Raw genomic sequence first — 20,609 nt, forward strand, 5'->3', positions numbered from 1 at the left:
ATTAAAATGTGATACATGCATGTAAGTAACAAATATTGTGTTTTTCTGGCAATGTGTTCTGTATTAAAAATCTTCAGTGTTCTAAAAATCATTGTTACTAATCTTTAATTCAGAGATTTAAAAAAAATATTGTGCCTTAAGTGTTGCGCCTGTTCCATCACTAAGCACGCACAGAAACACACACATATAACACAAATATTTGGGTTTCAATTAAGTGACAAGTCTATTTTCTAAAGTGCAGTTCTATTTTTATAACAAATGAAGTATTCTGTTTTAATCTCTGTTTCTCCCCCTGTGCAATCTAAATCTGAAAAGATTTAGAAACCTGTGTGTTTCTGGTGCCCAGATCCTGAAAGTCACAAAGGCAAGAAGGCACTTGACAAGTAGCTGTGCATGTTATTTTTAAGGAGAAGGCATGCCTATTAGCAATTTTAGCAAGGCGCCCCCATCCCTCTATCCCCAGTTATTGCCCCCCTTCCCTTACCTGCTCAGCTGCTTCAGGTGCTATCTGACTCTGAAATAAGGGCACAGCAAACTGGATCTTTTTGGGACTGTTGGGCTCCATAACAGCGATGGGGGTGATCAGAAGTGCAAAGAATTCTGGAGGGCTTAAATAGAGTGATGTCAGGGATCCTGACTTTCCTTAGGCACAGCACCCTCTCCAAGCCACACAGACAGCTTCTTAATAAACAGCTGTGATTCCAGAGTAAGCAAGTGAAGCCGGGCTGAGTAACTCCTTTCTTCAATATTCACAGCGATGACTCGCTTGCCTCCCCTTACCCGCACCTCCCCAATCTCTTAGATCCTCTCAGCACAATGCTGAAAGGAACAATAAGCTAATTGTGTGCCTGTTCACTAATACACATGCCAAGCATTCACTCAGCAGCTCATTGAAAATGCAATACTAGCCCTGAATGGCCTGCTGCCCTGGGATTTGAAAAAGATCTATCCAGTGTACATTACTAACCGGCTGCTCAGATGTGCAATGTAAGCTCCCTCTGAGTATTGCAGTGATGAGCCATTCATTATTGATGATCCCAAACCAGGAAATTTTCAGAGATGAGGGCAGGGGTTGGGTCTGCAATCATTTTACTTCTCCTGTAGCAACTCCAAAGTCAGACAACTTCACTTTTTTTTTTTCTGCAGCCCACCACCCACATAGACAAATAATTATAGAGGCTAAGCCACAGCAAATAATCTTTACAGTCTTTTGGTTCCAGGTACACTGTTAACTAAGAATGAATGAGGAGGCAATGTGGAGGAGGTAACAATTCACTGAAAGAAGAGTCAAAAGACCTGGCTTCTGGCTCCAGTGCTGTTTCCCAAAAAAGCTTTGGAGCCTTAGGCAATTCATTTCTAGGGATCCCCGAACCTTAGAGATGCACGATTTCCAAATTCCTCATTTTGCAGATAAGGAAACAGCCCCAGAGATCTGAGCCTCCTTTTTTTCAATCTGTCAAACAAGGGGCTATTACCAGCTGATCTCTCTAAAGTCCCTTCCCACTCAACATCCTCTGATTGGAAATCACATTGCATCTCATAGTGGGAGGAGGGATTCCAGCAGAAACAAGGTGTTTTCTGGTTCAAGTGTAAAGGAATGGGTAAGCTGTGAAACCATTGGCAAAAATTAGTGGATGCCTAGGGCATGTTGGCACCAAGAGGAAAAGAGAGAACTAAAAGACAAACAATAGAGAGAAGGCACAAAAAGAGGTCCTGTCCAGAACAATGATCCGCAAATTCTAGACGTGGGAAAAGAAAATGAAATTTTATCAAGAAATGAAAAGTCTTCCGCCTCTTGATCTGGAAAAGTATTGTTTGATGTCAATTCAGGAATGCTCGATCTCTGTTGGGATATACACACAGAACATCACCATGAAGTCTCTTTGTGTGCTGCTGGAACACAAGACATTCAAACTATGATGGGGGGCTGAGGGGAGGGGAAGTTGTATGTGTATCTGTTTTACTTTGATCTCAGACCAGCAATCCATCCCATCTATTTCAATATGTGCTGTTCTGTTTTAAGAATATGGAAAACAACATGCATTATTGAAAGTTTTCAATGCCCATGAGGCAAAAGTAGATAGGTATTTGAAAGCACTATCTGTAGAGAGTAGTGCTGACCAGCAAGGAATCATCTAAGGCCTTTCAGTAAGTCTTCTTGTGCCCCAGACCAGGACCAGGGCCTGTCCTCCTCTACTCTTGGAAGAAGGAATCCAGAAAACATCTGAGCTACGTGCCAACACGACATGCATGCTTTTCCACTTGCCTCTGTGCCTTAACTTTCCCCTTTAGAATGTAAGCACCTTTAGGGTAGGGACTGTTTTTCTTTTTGCTTATGTTTCTATCTCTAGCATTTTCCACAGTGCCTGGTACATAGTATGGACACCTAAGTGATGCAGTGGATAGAGTGCTGGACCTGGAGTCAGGAAGATTTGTTATCATGAGTTCAAATCTAGCCTCAGACACTTACTAGCTGTGTGACCCTGGGCAAGTCACTTAACCTTGTTAGCCTCAGTTTCCTCATCTGTAAAATGAGTTTGAGAAGAAGTGGCAAAATACTCTGTTATTTTTGCCAAGAAAACTTCCAAATAGGGGTCATAAGGAAATGGACACAACTAAAAAATGACTGAACAATGACTGGTACATAGTAAGCACTTAATAAATGCTTGTTGCCCTATCTGCCAATGCATTCATTGACTCCTATTGAGCTTGCCTTCCGTGAAAACTTCCAAATCTTTTCCAGAAAATTCCTGCCAAATCATTCCTCCATTGCATGATGCTGTTACTTTTTAGTTTTTTGAAAATTTACTTTTTGGAAAACATGTAGGAATTTTACATTTATTCCTATTGAATTTCATGTCATTAAATTCAACCTAGTGTTCTAGATTATAGAGATCTTTTGGATCCAGTTGGTTAGCTATCTCTTCAAGTTTTTTATTATCTACAAATTTGATTAGAGTGCTTTCTATACCCTTACCTGAATCATTAATAAAGATTTGTAATAACAAAGAGTCAGAGTTAGATCCCTGGAGACCAGGGCTCAGTTTAGGCCCAAGTCAAGTGCAGCCACAGCCTCCTGGAAGACCCAGCACCCAGACTGCAGACCCGGCCAATACATAAAGAAGCTATTTATAACTCTGTTATATATCAGTCCCTGCCCTCAAAGCAGTTATATTCCAATGGGAGCAGACTCCACACAGCAAAGGAGGCTGAAAGATGGGGAAAACAGGAAGACTGCTAGAGCATGCTGGGGAGCAGATCTTCCAGGGTGAGGAAACTGCTGGGAAATACTTTGGGGCTGGGGGAGGGGGAGTCCAAAGAGTCAGGAGTGGGGCCTTGAAAGTAATGAAGAAGTGAATATTAAAATGGAGGTGTCTGGAGGAGAAAAAATATAAGTACTTTTGATAGCAGAAAACAAAGAACAGATACCAGAGTCTCATGCTATGAATTAAGAAGTATTATTAGACTGATTATAAACATTCATTTTTGTTTATTAAAAAAATTTTGAGTATAAAAGAATGGCTTCAACCCCCAAGTATTTTGTGAATTACTTACTATCTATACATTTGTTCATTGTTGGTGATGTCAATTTTCACTAGAAAATGTCACTTTAAATTTAAGGCGTGATATATTATTTCATCTACCATCCATTCAGTTCTTCTGTTTATTATGACATGTTCAAACATTAACAGGTAGTTGTTCTTTATTACTAAATTCAATAGCTTTATTCTATTAGTAACTCATGACATATTTGACCCTGGACAAGAGGTAGCATAATTTATCTTTTCCAATAAGAAACCATTCTATTATAAGTTAACTTGTACTTTTACTACTCAGTTCTATTTTAGATCTTCATCTCTTCCCACCTAGAATATTGTAATAACCTCTTAACTGATCTTTCTGCCTCTAGTCTACTCCATCTTCAATTAATCTTCTAATCTTGAGCATAAAAGATTTCAAAATGCATCACTATAATCACATCTCCCCTCCACTCAGCAGCTTTCAATGGTAAAGATGGGAGTCAGCTACGAACTAAATTATGAATTCCTGTTCCTAGCATTCAAAGCCCTATATAACCTGGCTCCAACTGATCTTTCCAGTCTTATATCATGCCACTCCCTTTCGTATAGGTGGTATAATGGATAGAGTGACATATCTGGAGTCAAGAAGACTCATCTTCCTGAGTTCAAATCCAGCCTCAGACACTAGCTAGAGAAGGAAATGTAAACTATTTATTCCAGTGTCTTTACCAAGAAAACCCTAAATAGGGTCATGAAGAGTCAAGACAGGACTGAAAAAATGACTGAAAAACACATTCCTAAGAAACTTGCCTAAAGATCCAGCTTTGTCTTGTAATTGCCTTTACTCAGGTAATCTCAGGTCATTTGAGTCTCAACTCTTATTTTAGTCTGTATGTCCACCTTGGTACGGTCCAACTTTGTTACCTCACCCACCACCCACTTAACTCAGATGTAAATTCATTTGTAACCTCACTCACCAGCCACTCAACCCAAATTCTAGTTGGTTCAACCAAAGCTGCTACATTCTACTCCCATTGTCTGTAGCCTAATCCTATTATCTGAGGACTATTCCCAAGTAGGATCTGAGGTGGCTTTCATCCTACCTCCTCATTAAAATGTCAGCCAATTGGGATTATTTTACCTTTGAAGTTGTGGAGTTGCTTCAGTTTGAATGATTGTGACCCCATTTGGGGTTTTCTTGGCAAAGATATTGGAATGGTTTGCCATTTCCTTCTCCACCTCATTTTACAGATGAGGAAACTGAGGCATACAAGGTGAAGTGATTTGCCCAAGGTCACACAGCCAGTTAAGTATCTGAGGCCAGATCTGAACTCAGGTCTTCCTGACTCCAGGGCCAGAGCTCTATCCATTATGCCATCTAGCTGCCCCTTACCTTTGCCAGAGGAGGGCAAAATGATGTACTGTCAGGCCAGGCAGAAGGAAGACACATCTAGGATTTAAAAGATTCTGGCAGCCTCAGACCCTCAGAGTCTTTGGTCAATGAGAGAGACCACTGACCCAATTTACTGGTTACTGTTAGCCTAACTAATAAATTGGTCATTCTCAGAACCTTGTCACTCAGTTTACCTTAATTTTCAAATATAACAATGCCATATGGATCTTTCACAGAATCAAGCACTTAACACCAGGTTTGTGCTTCTGTGTTGTTCTCTTCAAAGACTTTAAAAGAAGCAGCTGAGGTTTGTTAGGCAACAGCTGCCCAGGTTCACAACTGAGGTGGATAGGAATGTTGTGACCAGTGAGTGTTGTGCCCAGCAAACCAGATTGTGTGAGATGATCTCTCGTGCCTGTCAAGAGAATTCCCTCTTTGAGTTGGAGAGGAGACAGCTGCCCTTAATTGTCCCAATCCTCTGGAGTTGGTGGTTCACTTCTTCCCTGTGAACAGGAATTAATGAAAGAAATTGCTGGTTCCTGCAGTAGATAGTTTTTCCTAGTCAGCACACACACCCACAGTGGGTCACTTTTCCACCTACAATTTCTGTCCATTCCTGACTCCTCACTCTCACCCCCCATGGCCAATCTTTTGCCAAGGCCTGATGATTTTACCTTCATAGTATCACTCATAAAGGTCCCTTCTCTCTTCTGACACTGTCATCACTCAGGTTCAGGCCCTCATCTCCTCACAACTACACAACTGTAATAGCATGTTGGTCTCCCTGACACAAGCATGTCCCCACTCCAGTCCATTCTCCACTCTGTTGCCAAAGAGATCTTTCTAAAGAGCAGGTCTAACCATGTTACCCTCCCTGCTCAATAAATTCCAGTGGCTCCATATTGCCTCCAGGATCAAATACAAAATCTTCTGTTGGGCATTCATAATCCACCACACATACATTTTTTAGTCTTCTTACACCCCATACTACCCCCCATACCCTATTATATTCTGTGATCCATTCACACTGGCTTCCTTGATATTTCTAGCCCAAAACACTGCGTCTCCCAACTCAATGCATTCTCTATGTGGATTTGTTGTTGTTTAGTCATTTTTAGGAAAATCAAGCCCAAGTCCTTTGAATGATTTCAGGAGGCTCTATGATCTTCCAGGGAATGATTGCAATTAACACAAGAGTATCTGTGGGACCTCACCATCCACAGGAAATCCTTCTTTAACCTCCATTCTATACCGGATCTCCTCCAACACAGTGGCTAGTAACTGTTGAGCAGGTTATTTCAATTCTGCCTAATGTTTCTTATCAGAGGATCATAGAATGAAGTTATTTCTATTATTACATCTTCCAATGAATCCCAAAGGATCTTGATATATGAATACATATCTTGTTATCAAAGAGCTGGAAAGGCAACATTTTGTTTTACTGAATCAACAACTCTTTCATAATCAACAAGAAATCAATATAAATTGATTTTCTCTATGTCTTTCAGTTAATTGTCAAATAAATGGTAAACATATGGGTCATTGTTGAACATCTCCTGCAAAAGTCCTCTTGTTCCCCACTAATGCCCTCATCAAGGTCTAGATGAAATTAGCTATGAATTCTATCAAATATCTAAAGTGCAATTAATACCTATGCTACCCAAATTATTCTCAAAAGTTTGTGAAAGAACAGACTCTATCAAATTCCTTTAATGAGATAAATGTTCTTGATATCTAAAGTACTAGGAAGCGATCAGTAAAAGATCTATAGATCAATATCCCTAATAAATATTGATACAAACTTTTAAATAAATATTCTAGTAAAAATACTATAGTCATATTTCCAAAAGATTATTCACTATAATAAAGTTGGATTTATACCAGGGATGCAAAAAATGGTTAAACATTAGGAAAAGAATTAACACAATTAATCATATCAGTAGACACAGAAAAAGCCTTTGACAAAGTACAAAAACTGAGGGATAGACTTTGAATAGTGCATGTGTTCCAATCCATAAAAAAGCAAGAGATATCAAAGAAGGCCCTGACTTCATTTAAGGAACCCTGTGAGGAAGCTATATAGGAGGATATGGTAGCCTGGAGAGAGTGGCTAGAAATAAGGCAACTTCTAGCAAAAGTCAATTTTCCCTAAGTTCAAGAAGATGGAAAGAATGATGAAAAAAGATGAAAAGAAGTTTGTTATCAATAAAGTAGGGGATTCCTGGGGAGACAGTGAAACCACGATTTTTTAAAAAATAATGTTTATTGTTAAATTATGAGGTATGCATGTATGTATATATATATGCATATATGTATGAGTGTGTATATGTGTGTATATACATATACATGTGCATGCATGCATGAATGTATATAAGCATGTGTGTGTGTGTGTGTGTGTGTGTGTGTGTGTGTACACATATGTGCATACACACACTCGGGTATTCCTGACTCTAGGCTCAGTAATCTGTTCACTGAGCCATGTAACTGCGTCTATATTCTTGAAACAGAGTTTGGATCCCAATTCACTTAAGTTTAGCACATCATTATGCTTCTGTGTAAGTATTAGGGAGCTTTCCAAAGAGTGTTTTTAAGAATCCCTTGTGGGGGCAGCTAAGTGACGCAGTGGATAGAGCACCAGCCCTGGAGTCAGGAGGACAGGAATTCAAATACGGCTTCAGACACTTGACATTTACTAGCTGTGTGACCCTGGGTAAGTCTCTTAACCCCATTGCCTAGCCCCCCCAAAAAAAATTCCTTGCAAGTAACAAAACTGATGAACCATTCTGTTGTTCGGTTGTAAATCCAGTTGGGGTTTTCTTGACAAAGATACTGCAGTCACTTGCCATTTCCTTCTCCAGTACATTTTGACAGATGAGGCAAATAAGGTTAAATGACTTGCTCGGGGTCTGAGGCAGGATTTGAACTCAGGAAGATGATTCTTCCCGCCCAGTACTCTATCCACTGTGCTACTTACCTGCCCCACTAGTGACCATTAATTAACTTAATTTAACCAGCATCTATTAAGTACCCATTAAGTACAGGGCACTATACTAGGCAATGGGAAGATAAAGACAAATGTCTGCTAAGGGGAGGGGAAGATGTACCACATATATACAGATAAGTGAAAACAATGCAATTCGGGGACACAAGATCACTGACAACTGAGAACAGGACGGACTTGTCATAGGATCTGGTACCTAAATTGAAGCTTGAAGGAAGACTCAACTAGTCTTCCATTCTAATTGCTATGTAGCATCCAGTCACCCATCCTCATCTTACCACCTGAATGCTGCTACTGACCTGACTCTCCTTGGACCAACACTCTCCACGCTGTAGCTGATACTAGGTTTTTGATCCCGCTGTCTTCCTTAATACATGCTCTGGTCCCTCAGAAAGTTAATCCAGCAACATCTGGAGTTCCCACTGCAGGCCCCAACTCTGATGGTGGGTGATTGAGTGTATCTAGAATAGCCCATTTAGCCCACTATATAGACCGGCTGGTCTTAGACACCAGGGCATGCTTCAGTTTCACATGACATCCAGTCATCCACCCACACCATCCTCATCCACCCTTTCCACTTCCCCCGAACCAAACTATCTTCTTTAGTCACCTGTCCTTCCCATTAGAATGAAAGCCGCATGAGGGAAGGACCTGTCTCTAAAAAAAAAAATCTTTGAATCCCTTGCACATAGCACAATGTCTGACACATACTAAGCACTTATATTCTTTTCATTCATTTCATTTTACTTGAACATGAGTCTGCCTAAATTCCAAGGTCAGAGAAGGGTGAACTATATGACCTCTCTAGGTCCCACCTTAGGATTCTTGTAGTCTTTCTAAATGTAATAAAGAAGAGGACTTCAGAGGAGCATGGGTCACAAATAACTCCCAAGGAAGTGAGCCAAAAACAAATCATTCCATCTTCAATTTTGTTTCTTAAAATATTTCAGCTAGCTCCAAAATGTGAACTTCAATTACCCCATAGGGGATAGATTTATGATTTTCCAGAGCAGTGCTTTCTGAGTCAGTTAAGGTCAGTGTCCTATAACTTTGTTTGCTCAATGTCAAAAGGGCTTTTGATCATCATCAAAACTTTGATGACCAATAGAATGGCAAAAAGATGAGACTTTACTCTTATTCATGTTCTGCTTTAAATAAAATTTTTAAAGTTCTACAGACATAATTTTGAGCATAGCAATGTTTAAAAAAACTTTTAAAATAACAGTGCTTTTCAGGGTGAATTATTCAAGAATATCTGCAGTTTGTCTTGGTGCTAGGCTTAGGGCCAGAAAGACTTGCATTCGAATCCCTCCTCTGATATTTGGTAACTTCTGCAGTCAGAGTAAGTCATTTAACCTCTCTGTGCCTTAGCCAATTTCCTGGGACTTAATTATTTAGTCAAAATTGGATAGCTATTCCCACACTGAGAGTTCCCCTGCTTATGAAATCCCAGATGCTTCATGTGTCTGTTTATCTTCAATTCTAGTTAAGACTAGTTCATCTGGAAAGATTTGAGGGTTAGCAATAGGTCAGGAAGGAGGTGAGCAGATCTTAGATATCAGTTCCTGATCTTGCTGCCAACTGCTTCTATCCTGCCCCTTACCTTCTGAAAATATAGCGTTCATTCTAACTTAAAAGTCTAGAGACTCCTATCATTCCCTTCCTAACTCTCTCCTGGTCCTCTTTCCCAACCCACAGGACTCATGCTCATGGCTTACCAGCATAGCTAGAAAGTCAGTGTTTCAAAGTCAAAATTTCAGTTGTTGAATAGTTATTATAATGTTTGAAAGTGGACATTAGGATGATTCAGATTCTAGGGAAACCAAATACACCTTAGTATGCACCCAAAGTTATATATGTCCATGCAAGATGTTTCAGGGATAACCACAAATTTTTCTTGTTATTTTAGCTAGGTCTAGGACCGCATTCCTGATTTTATTGGCATAGTGAAAATGAGGAAACTCTCTCAATGTACCTTCTTTATAACTTTGCTTCTCTCTTTTCTTCTTCATACTTTCTTTGTAACTTAGAAAATCATCTAGAGGATTGCTGAGAATTTAAGTGACTTATCCAGGGTCACACATCCAGAATGTGTGAAACACGGGACTTGAACTCAGGTGCTCTGGGTTGGACTTGATTCAAGTCAAACCCCTGGTAGTTTAGGTTCAATACTGGAATAAAATGAAACATTCATAATTCATTCAGTTAACATAAGGAGATTTATTTAGCCTTTTGCAAGGGAAGGTTATTCAACACAAACAGGCATCGAAGACATGTCAAGTTGATTCAGCTGAGCTTGATTCATCTCCTTTGCTGGAGCTTCAAATAGAGGGTTCGATGCTCCTTCTGGCCATTTCGTATTCACAAGCTATAATGAAGTGAGGTCAACAGCCTTAACCTTCAGTAACCTGAGCCAATCAAGTCTCAAAGATGATCTGAATACCCTAAAAAGAAACTAGCTTAAATTGCCTGAATGTAATGGTAGGCTACTGTTCCCACCATGTGAGGCCTTCCTGACTTTGAGGCCAGCTCTCTAACCAATCCAACACATCATTTCTCAGCTATGCTTCTTTAAAAATGACTTTGGGGGCAGCTAGGTGGTGCAATGGATAAAGCACTGGACCTGGAGTCAGGAGGACCTGAGTTCAAATCCAGTCTCAGACCAGACACTTGACATTGACACTTACTATCTGTGTGACCCTGGGCAAGTCACTTAACCCCAATTGCCTCTCGGGGGAAAAAAAAAGATTATGAATTATCAGCTTTCTGGGATGATATCAGGAAATCATGCCTATGCACCCAAGTATGTTGGTTTCTATGAGATGTCTAACAACATAATTAATTTCTGTTCCATTCATTCCAAAAACAAAAGTCTCCAGATATTTGAGACCTCAAAGACAGTCATGGGGTTCTATTTAGAAATCTTCTGAAGATTGATAGAAATCTTACTTAAGAATTTTTTTCCCCTGTATTCCTGGCTATTGTATTGATTCGTGGATCCCATTCAAGTCAGGATGCCTTTGAGTTTTTTTTAAATGTGTTTCCTTGACATGTATAGTTATCTCTTAACTATCTGTGGAGATGTCAGGCAAAGACAGCACAAGAATAAAAAAAAATCCATTTTAATTATGTCTCAACTTTATCTTTTCCTTTCCACCTCCCAGTAGTCCCCTTCTGACTTTGTCTAAAAATAAAATCCTGAACAAAACCCATTCTATCTGGTTTGAATTTCACCATCTCTACTATTTTGGGGTAGAGCATATTTCACAAACAGCAAAGAAGTTAAAAGCTGTCTACAACAAGGGCAGGTGCTGATAGGCAGAGGGGGCATGATTCCTGTCTTTGGGGGTCCAGAAACTACTAAATCTATACCTCACACCTCAAGATCTTCACTAGCAGGGAAAGCAGGCACTAGGAAAGGTCAAGGAAGGGGAACTGCGGACTGCCTGGTTAAAGTTAGGGGAGGAGGCAGAAAGGAAAAGCTATCATCTTTGCCCAAGGTCAGACTATCCTCTATGTTGAGCTACTATCCTCTACTTTCTCCCACCCCTCTACAAGTGGGGACAAAATACCATGCCTGGGGTCAGGAAAATCTGAGTTCAAATCCAGCCTCAGACACTTATTAGCTGTGTGACGCTGGGCATTTAATTCTGTTTGCCTCAGTTTCCTCAACTGTAAAATGAGCTGGAGAAGCAAATGACAAACCCATCTGCCAAGAAAACCCCAGAGTTATGAAGAGTCAGAAACAACTGAAAAACAGATTGTAGCAGTAGTTCAACAGTAAGATTCGTTCCAGGAGCAATGGGCCTAGTTAAGTAAAAAACATTTATTTCTGAAAAACAGGTATCTTTTAAGCTGAGTTGACATCCTTTCTCACACAAATAAGACAAAAATAGAGCAATATTGACACTTTGGCATAAATTGCATTCTTGGATTTATCATTTTCATAAAAATGGATTTACTGTTTGTGCTTTTACCAGCCAGTCCGCAATTCTCCTTCCTTGACCTTTCCCAGTGCCTGCTGTCCCTGCTAGTGAAGATCTTGAATTGTGAGACATAGATATAGTAGTTTCTGGACCCCTAAAGACAGGAATCATGCCCTACCCCCCATCAGCACCTGCCCTTGTTGTAGACAGCTTTAAATACTATTTTATTTAATGTTTGCTCATGCTTTTTCAATGGACTAAGCAAAAACCAATTACACCTTGGTTTTCTTGATAAGGACCTTCTTTTGAATTTCTAGGTGAAATTAAATTAATAATCTCCCATATTCTCCATATGAGTGAAAGATCTCCTTTGGCCCAGAGTTTTCTATTCATTAATCATTTACCTATAAACACTGACCTTCCACAAAAGACCCATTGGCACAGGAGCCATTTTAAATGTCTTGGCAATCACTAGTTATTCTTGTCAAATCCTCTCAATGAAGTGCTTATTTTGCTAGATTCTGGTCACAGACTCATCCATAGCTACCAGTCATATACTGAATGACTACATTGCACTTCTGCTATCTTGGTAGAGAATAAGTCCTAGGGAGATGTAAATTCCGAGGGTAGAAAAATTTCATTTTTGTCTTTTTTTTTTTTTTGGCAATTGGGGTTAAGTGACTTGCCCAGGGTCACACAGCTAGTATGTGTCAAGTGTTTGGTCTGAGGCTGGATTTTAACTCAGGTCTTCCTGACTTCGGGGCCAGTGCTCTATCCACTGAGCCACCTAGCTGCCCCCATTTTTGTCTTTTTACATCCAGTACCTAGTGTAGTCCCTGGCACATAGTATGCATTTAAAAATGCTTTCCTGTAAAACCTTTAAAAACCCTGGCTTCATTTTGTTGAGATTCATTAGCCTTCAAGTCCTGAATAAAAGGAAATACTTTGCCTATATTACGTGTAAAGCACTTATAAAGAATGCCGTTAGCATTATTATTAAGCTCACAAATACTGTGTTCTGTTGATCAATTACTCAACTGAAACTGATCACTACAAAGTTACCAATAACTTCTTAATTGCTGAATCTGGTGGTCTTTTCTTAGTCCCCACTCTTCTTGACCTCTCAACCTATGGATGCTCCTACCCTCTTGCATCTTCTCTCATCTCTGAGTTTTCTCCACTACCTATCTGGCCCCTTCTTGACTATTTCTTTTGCTAGCTTATCACCCATATCATGCCACTAGCTGTGAGTTTTGCCTATGGCTCTATCCTGGGTAGGCCCCTTCCTGTCTCTACATTTTTTCTTGATGACTTCATGACCTCACATGAATTTAATTATCTTCTCTATGCTGTTGACACCCAGATCTATATATCCAACCTCAATCTCTGCTGCTTCAGTCCTATATTAACAACTGCCTATTGAACATTCAAAACTGAATGTCAAAGAGACATTTCAAAAATAAACATGTCCAAAACAGAACTCATTCTCTTTCCTCCCAAACACATCCCTCTTCTAAACTTCCTTATTTCTGTCAAGTGTACCAAGTTTGTACTCCTTGATTTCCTTCATTCACCCCATATATTTACTCAGTTGCAAAATCTTGCCATTGCTTCTCCTATAAACACTGACCTTCCACAAAAGACCCATTGGCACAGGAGCCATTTTAAATGTCTTGGCAATCGCTAGTTATTCTTGTCAAATCATCTTAATGAAGTGCTTATTTTGCTTTATCACATGACCCCTTTCCTCTATTCACTTAGTTCAGGCCCTCATTATCTCTTGCCTAGATTAAAATAGCCTCTCAATTGACATTCTTGCCTTGAATCTCACTCCTAACCATATAGATGACAACATGATTTTCCTCAAGAGCTGATCTGACAACGTCACCCTCTTGATCAAGCAACTCTCGTGGTCCTGTTACTTCTACGATAAAATATAAACTATTATCTAGCCCCAACCTATCTTTCCAACCTTACTATAGATGACTTCTCCCTGCTTTGTGCTCCAGGCAAACTGACCTTCCCTTTGTTCCTCCCATACAGCCCTCCATCTACCTTTACATTGGCCCTCATCCCCCATTTCTAGAATGCACTTCCTACTCCCATCTCTCAGGATACCAGCTCTTTCTTCAAGGCATTGTTCAATCATCACTTTCTACATGAAGCCCTTCCTGATTTTCATAACTGTCAATTCTCTCCCTCTCTAACTACTTTGTATGTATTTGTATTTATTCTCCTTACATTTAGGTCACAGTTAATGTGAGTTCAAATAATGCAAGAAACAGGCTGTATTTAATGTTTGCTGGAATCCAATTAATGCAAATTGAGTCAGTTGGAGATTTAAACATGCAGCTACATCATCAATCTAATGCTTGCCTATTGACTCACGTGGATATGATGTGTTGCTATGAATCATATTACGAACAATTGTGTAATTTTTTTTTAAATGCCCTTAACAAAATTGATAAAAAGATGAATACTTTAGAGGGGAAAACTGACAGTGCCAAAAAGAAGAGGCTTGTTATTATACTAAAACAAAAATTTTAAATAATTGAAAGGCATGAATTGGGACACAGTAACTCTAAAATGGGATGAGATGTCAGAATATCTGAATTTACAATACAGAATATCATAAAGCCTACAGGCTAAATGTTTTAAAGAGGCAAAGTTGCTTCAGCTTTTTGCAGTTTGCAAATAACTACTAGTTTTACAGTGATAGAAATTGGGTGTCTGTTAGCTGTATGGTTTGAAGATTCCAATAAAGGATGCATTCCTCTTCGCAGAGCAGCTACTTAGACAAAAGTTTCTAGTTTATTTAAGGCAGTCAAAAAAACTGGAAATGAAACAAATAGTGAAGAAGCTTTTACCACAAGCATTGGTTGGCCTAGTTGCTTTAAAAATCAGGTTCAGTTTCATAATGTGAAAATTACTAAAGAGCCAGCCAGTGTCCAAATGAGTACACAGCAACTAAACACCCTGATATCTTGAGGAAAATAATCAAAGAAGGATATGTGGATAAAATAGGCTTATTTTTAAGTTTCTAAGAAGTAAAAAAAAAACCCTCAAGTTTTATTTAAAGTATCTAAGGATCACCTAGGGCAGCTAGGTGGCTCAGTGGATAAAGCACTAGTGTTAGAAAGACCTGAGCTCCAATCCAGACTCAGACATTTAATTAGCTGTGTTTCCTTGGGCAACTCACTTAACCCTGTTTGCCTCAGTTTCCTTATCTGTAAAATGAGCTGGAGAAGGAAGTGGCAAACCATTTCAGTAGCTCTGCCAAGAAGACCCCAAATGGAGTCACAAAGAGTAGGACACAACACAAGAAAAAGGATCATTTAACACTTTTATTGAAAGGTAAAGTAGAAGAGGAGATTTTAAATTGAAACAATGCTTCTTTATTAGTCTTGAAATCTTCAGGCTCTGAAAGGCTGCAACCATTGATTGCTCCCAGTTTTTTAGTACTTAAAAAAAAAGAAAGTATGGGTGACTAGAGCTGTTTGCAAAGGCTGATTTTAAAGGTTTTTTAGCTTAGCTATTGAAAAAAAAATTTCAATGACAGCTCTATTGTTTTATAACATTACAGTTTTCAGATAACATCCCACATCATCCAATTACACTTAAAAGTTTCACTGTGTAAAGATGTGAGCGTACAATCTCTAAGACGTGGATAAAGCTCTCTGCACCTACCAGCTTATATATGAAGATTTAAACAAGGAAAAGACAGTTCAGACTATAATGCTGAACTATTTTGAACTATAGTAACAACATTTTCATCATATTTTGTCATTTGAGGCTTATTTTTAGGTACAAATTTAGTAAGTTTTTACTTTTAATTTTGTAGACTTCGCTTTCTATAATTACTCTGTTATTTAGTAATAAACTTGAATCGGAAATGCAGTTTCTTATTCTCTGCTGTGATGTTATGTAATTAAACAGTTACAAATTATTTTAAAAAATTTTCACTACATATTTCCATTGGACAGAAAACAATAACCATATTTTATATATAATTATGACATCTAATAGTGCAAATCCAAATAACACAACCACTTCATTGAATTCATTATTCATATTTATCAGGACCTAGATGTATATTTATTAAATATGTATTTATTAATTGTGGTTTTCCCCATTAGAATATTAGCTTATTGAGAATTAATTATAAACCTTAGCGTCTTGAGTACAGTCTAGGGGGCAGCAAGGTGGCACAGTAGATAGAGCACTGGCCCTGAAGTCAGGAGGACCTGAGTTCAAATCCAGCCTCAGACCAAACACTTAAAAAAAACCTTACTAGCTGTGTGACCCTAGGCAAGTCACTTAACCCCAATTGCCTAAAAAAATAAAAAATAATAAAAATGCTTTGAGTACAGTCTAGCACATTAATAAATTAGCAAATCTTTCTTAAGCACTTGCTAGCTACCGGGCCTTGGTGCTAATGAACTGGGGATACAAAATTCCTTGCCCTTGAGAAGTTTATATTCTACTTGGGGTATGTGGTAAGGGGAATCCTTTCAATTTCACTGTCCTTTGTGATGAGTCAACAACAAACTACAGAAATGACCTTTACTACCTTCAACCAATTATTTGGAAAGGTTTGCTACATTTGACATATTGTTGGTTTAATACTTGAAAAATCAGGGCAAACATGTGGGGTTCTGATTTGAGAAAAGGTCATAAAAGAGAGTAAGAAGTGAAAGCCATAAATGTAAACTCTGTGAAGGGTGGAAGCCTGGACATAGTGACTTGTTAAAAATCAGAATTTAGACACCTCCTCCTCCTAAGTCATAACTTAGATACTGTGACCTATGAAAGCCACAGTGACCAATTCGTGACCAGTTTGTGACCAGTACACAAACCCTGTGTTTGGGCATTCATTCAATAACATTGGCATAACACCCAAGCTTGGAAATGAACTCATTACTAAGCAGAAACTCAAAATATCTACCAATCAGTAATGATGTGCTCTATAGCTCCTCCTCTCTTTGCCTGATTTCTATGATTACCACTTGGCTTTCCTGGGGTCTTTGTGGGGATTCAACCTATATTCTGGCAACCTTCCCAGATCAATGACTATCAAACTCTTGGCAGAGATCCACCATACTGCCCTAATGTGAGCATCTAATTGATTAAACTACTACCTGTAATCAATCTGGAGCTCTTTGGCCTCTTCCTTTGGTATTGGACTTGTCCCACTGTTTATTGGGGGTGGGGCTGGGGCTGGGTATAAGATCACGAATATCCCTGTGCAGGGGAATTCTAGATCCTACAACATGTAATCTATATACTTTTCTTTTGTACTTCCTACATAAGACCTTTTCTGATGCTGTAGTTGTTATTACTTTCTCCCACAACCCTGTCAAAATCACTTTGCATTTATTTTGTTGCAGTGAGTAGAAAGCTATCACCGGAGTCAAGAAGACCTGGGTGTCAGTTCTACTTCTGAAGAAGACCTAGGTTCCAGTCCCACTATTGACACATACTGGGCAAATCTGATCCTGGGCAAGTCACTTTACACAACCCTCCAGAGTTATAGATGACAGAGAATGTGACAACTTGCTTTGGTAGACAGAGTTTCCTCCTCTACTATGCTTTCCACATATAAATAATCACAAACCTAGTTCTCTCTGTGCCTTTATTCTTTATTTTCTTATAATCTGTGTACATGCCATTTTCTCCAGTAGAATGATAAGCCTATTTTTAGCTTGTATACCTAGTCCCTAGGTATCTGGCACATAAATACCAATCAAATGCATATTGGATTGAATTGGATTCTGAAGTGGAAAACAGTTGAAATTATGTTGCCTATGTTTCTATTCATAACATGAGCTGAGTCATATGCACAAATAACCCTAAATAAACGAGTAGCAAAAATAGTTATTTGCTGATTTGTATGACTCACTTTAAGCAGGATAACATTAGTTATCCTTAGTAATAACATTAAACCCTTATTGAATGTTTTAAGGTATCAGAGTTATTAGTCATGTGAGCTTATATCATCATGGTTAGAAAATCCAAGTTGTTTATTGGTCCTAAGCACTTATTGGACTGCAGGCTATTATCGTGGCAGATAAGTAAGGCTCTCCCTACAAGTTCAGTCTCCTAACCTAGGCCATGAGCTGATCGAAATATTATGTGTACCTACTGATGGTTGCTTAGTTTCCTTAGTGAAACGTTTTAATTAGCGTATGAGTCACTATATTGTTTGCGTAATGTACACACAATGGTATCGGAAGCAAAGAGATCATTTTTAATTTCAGAAGGAATAGGCAATTTCTAGCAGGTTGAAATATGTTAAGACTCACATAGTTTCCAGTGAAAATAGTGACTCATAGACCAATGTGGTCTGTAGCGATATGTAACTAGTAACATGATAAAGAAATCATCTTGGACCATATGCTCTTAAAGAAGGAAGAAAAAGACCCAACTAGACATCCATCGGAGTGACGCAATGAGATCTTTCCCAGAGACAAGGGCATTTTTAAATTATGGACATGTTGCTTCCCCCCAGTAGGATATCAAAAACTTTCGTCTAGGGACCATTTTAGATTTTTGTCGTCTCATCTCCAGTACCTAGCATCATGCCTGGAGATTAATTGGTGCTTAGTAAACACTTTGTTGGATTAGATGATCCAGCTTCCTGTGAAGTATTCCTCTAGACTTAACTAATACTTTGGAACAACTTTAACTTTTTATAGAAGAAAACTACAACTGTTCTATCAGTGAAAACCTTCATAAAAACAACTGGGAAACAAATTACTAACAGACCTGGAAGACACGGAAATTTTTGACTAGAGATCTTGAATGTGAATAAATTGCAGACTAATGAAGTACTCTAAGCCAATGGACTTTTCTGCATGACTCAGCTCTTATTGGAGTTCTTTTTCTTTTATTAAAACAAACTGCATGGTATGGGTCCAGCCATTCTATTTTGTTTATATAATACCCATAGCTTCTCTTTCACCTATTTTCCATTCTCCTACAACTCCTCTGTTCTTCCAATCCCCTTCCTTTTAACAAATGACCCCATTTTCCAGTCTTTTGAGGATATTGAGGTCATTCAACTGGAGATCCCTAAACTTCCTTCCTCTCCACTTCAGTATTGCTCTTCTATTCACTCCTCCTCCCCGCCCCCATGACAAAGGAAGAGATAGACCTTCCCTCAACCCTCCTCCACCTTCAAACTACAATCATCCCTGCTTCCTTAATGGACAAAAGGCTTTAAAGAATATGCTTGCTGCCTCTACTTTCTTAACACACTTCGACATCTAGCATTTGGCTTTCTCCCATATCATTTGGCTGAAACTGCTCTTTCAAAGATCACAAATGACCTCTTAATTGCTGAATCTAATGGTCTTTGTTCATTCTTCATGTTTTCTTTGCTCATCAGTTTTTGATACTATTGACCACTATGGTATTCTCCAGTCTTTTCTTTGGTTTCTTCGAAATTAAGGTGATGCTTTTGGAATCCAAGGACCTAGATTCAAATCCTGCCTAAGCTATTTACCACCCGTATAACATGGGGCAAGTTCCTTAATCTCTGTGAGCCTCAGTTTCCTAAACCACTTCCATAGTTTTAGCTATTACCTCTAAATGGATGATTTCTAAACCAATAGTTATCAAAATTTGAATCTTTCCCCAGAGTTCATATTTTTTAAATGCTGCCAAACTTAGTTGATATCTTGGTTGGTTTTGCTACACTACTTTTTTTTCTCTCTCTTAAAAAGAACTTTGTTAGAAGAGATGTTTTTCTGGAAGAGGGAGGAAATAGGATATATTGGGATATGGAGGTGATAAGTAAACAAAAGATACTCCAAATATTTTTAAGGGGAGGAGAACAGAAATTGCCTCTCGAAGATCTCCATTTGGAGTTCATTCTAGCATTTCAACATGTCCAAAGTCAAATTCATTTTGTTGGACCCCAAGTCAATTCCTTATCTTGACCTTTTGGTTTTTTTGCCCCTGGCTTTTTGGGAATGGATTGAGGGAAGAAGGTGCTATATGCTAAGGATTAGCAGTGGATGAGGGGAAGTCAGCAAGCCTATAAGAATCCATTGACCAAAGACAATTTAACCACTAAGCGGCACTGCTATCCATTAAGCTATGCCTATTCAACAGTAGAGACCAGAAACTGGGCAGTAATATTCTCATTGTAGCAGTTACGCACTCCACACTATGGAGCAGAAGTGCTTCAGGGGTACCAAGGTCTCTATGGTTCTCAGAGACAGAATGTCTTTTTCTCTTCCAGCTCTACCTCTTTCAAAGTGGCCATCCCAACTCATGGATTTACCCAATCAGAATCAACTCTGAGCTCCCACCTACTGGCCTTAATCAGCCTCCTCCTTGAGTTCCCTGATAATGGCCTCTAGTCAAATGAGTTTGGAATAAAGTGCCTCACCACAGGAATAAGCACAACATGCTTAACTGTATACAGTGTTTTGCTCTTAGCATAGAAACATTAAAGCACTACATAATAAAACGTCTACCATATGACTGTGAGCCTACACTTTCTAAAAGCAGGCAACTCCCCAAAAATATATGGAAAGTTCCAAATCCATGAGTTCTGGGAAGCCAGTGTAATTTCCTTAGTTCTCCATTGTTTTCCTTGCAGCGATGGAGCAAGTGGGCGAAGAGGTATAAGAAACATACCAGTTTCTAACTGATATTCACCCATGTCTACGGTAGGGCTAGTCACTAAATGAAGACTCAGGAGTTCTGGACCTAGGTCTAATTCCTTATGAAAGCATGGGGACATGGACTCAAAAACCATT

The 20,609-nt window shown here is 39.0% G+C and overlaps 1 protein-coding gene across 1 annotated transcript in view; it reads right to left on the reverse strand.

Moving 5' to 3' along the window:
- The window catches only part of PPP1R1C (protein phosphatase 1 regulatory inhibitor subunit 1C), a 188,955-nt gene extending 187,689 nt beyond the window's left edge, over nucleotides 1–1,266 (reverse strand). Inside the window, exon 1 of the mRNA XM_021006408.2 lies at nucleotides 485–1,266. Coding sequence (XP_020862067.1) covers nucleotides 485–565 — 81 coding nt within the window. The 5' untranslated portion in view covers nucleotides 566–1,266. The remainder of the gene's footprint in view (nucleotides 1–484) is intronic.
- Nucleotides 1,267–20,609: the final 19,343 nt, after the last annotated feature.

This window comes from Phascolarctos cinereus, unplaced genomic scaffold (assembly GCF_003287225.1).
Source record: "Phascolarctos cinereus isolate Bilbo 61053 unplaced genomic scaffold, phaCin_HiC Scaffold_726;HRSCAF=1367, whole genome shotgun sequence".
In the NCBI taxonomy this organism is placed as follows: domain Eukaryota; kingdom Metazoa; phylum Chordata; class Mammalia; order Diprotodontia; family Phascolarctidae; genus Phascolarctos; species Phascolarctos cinereus.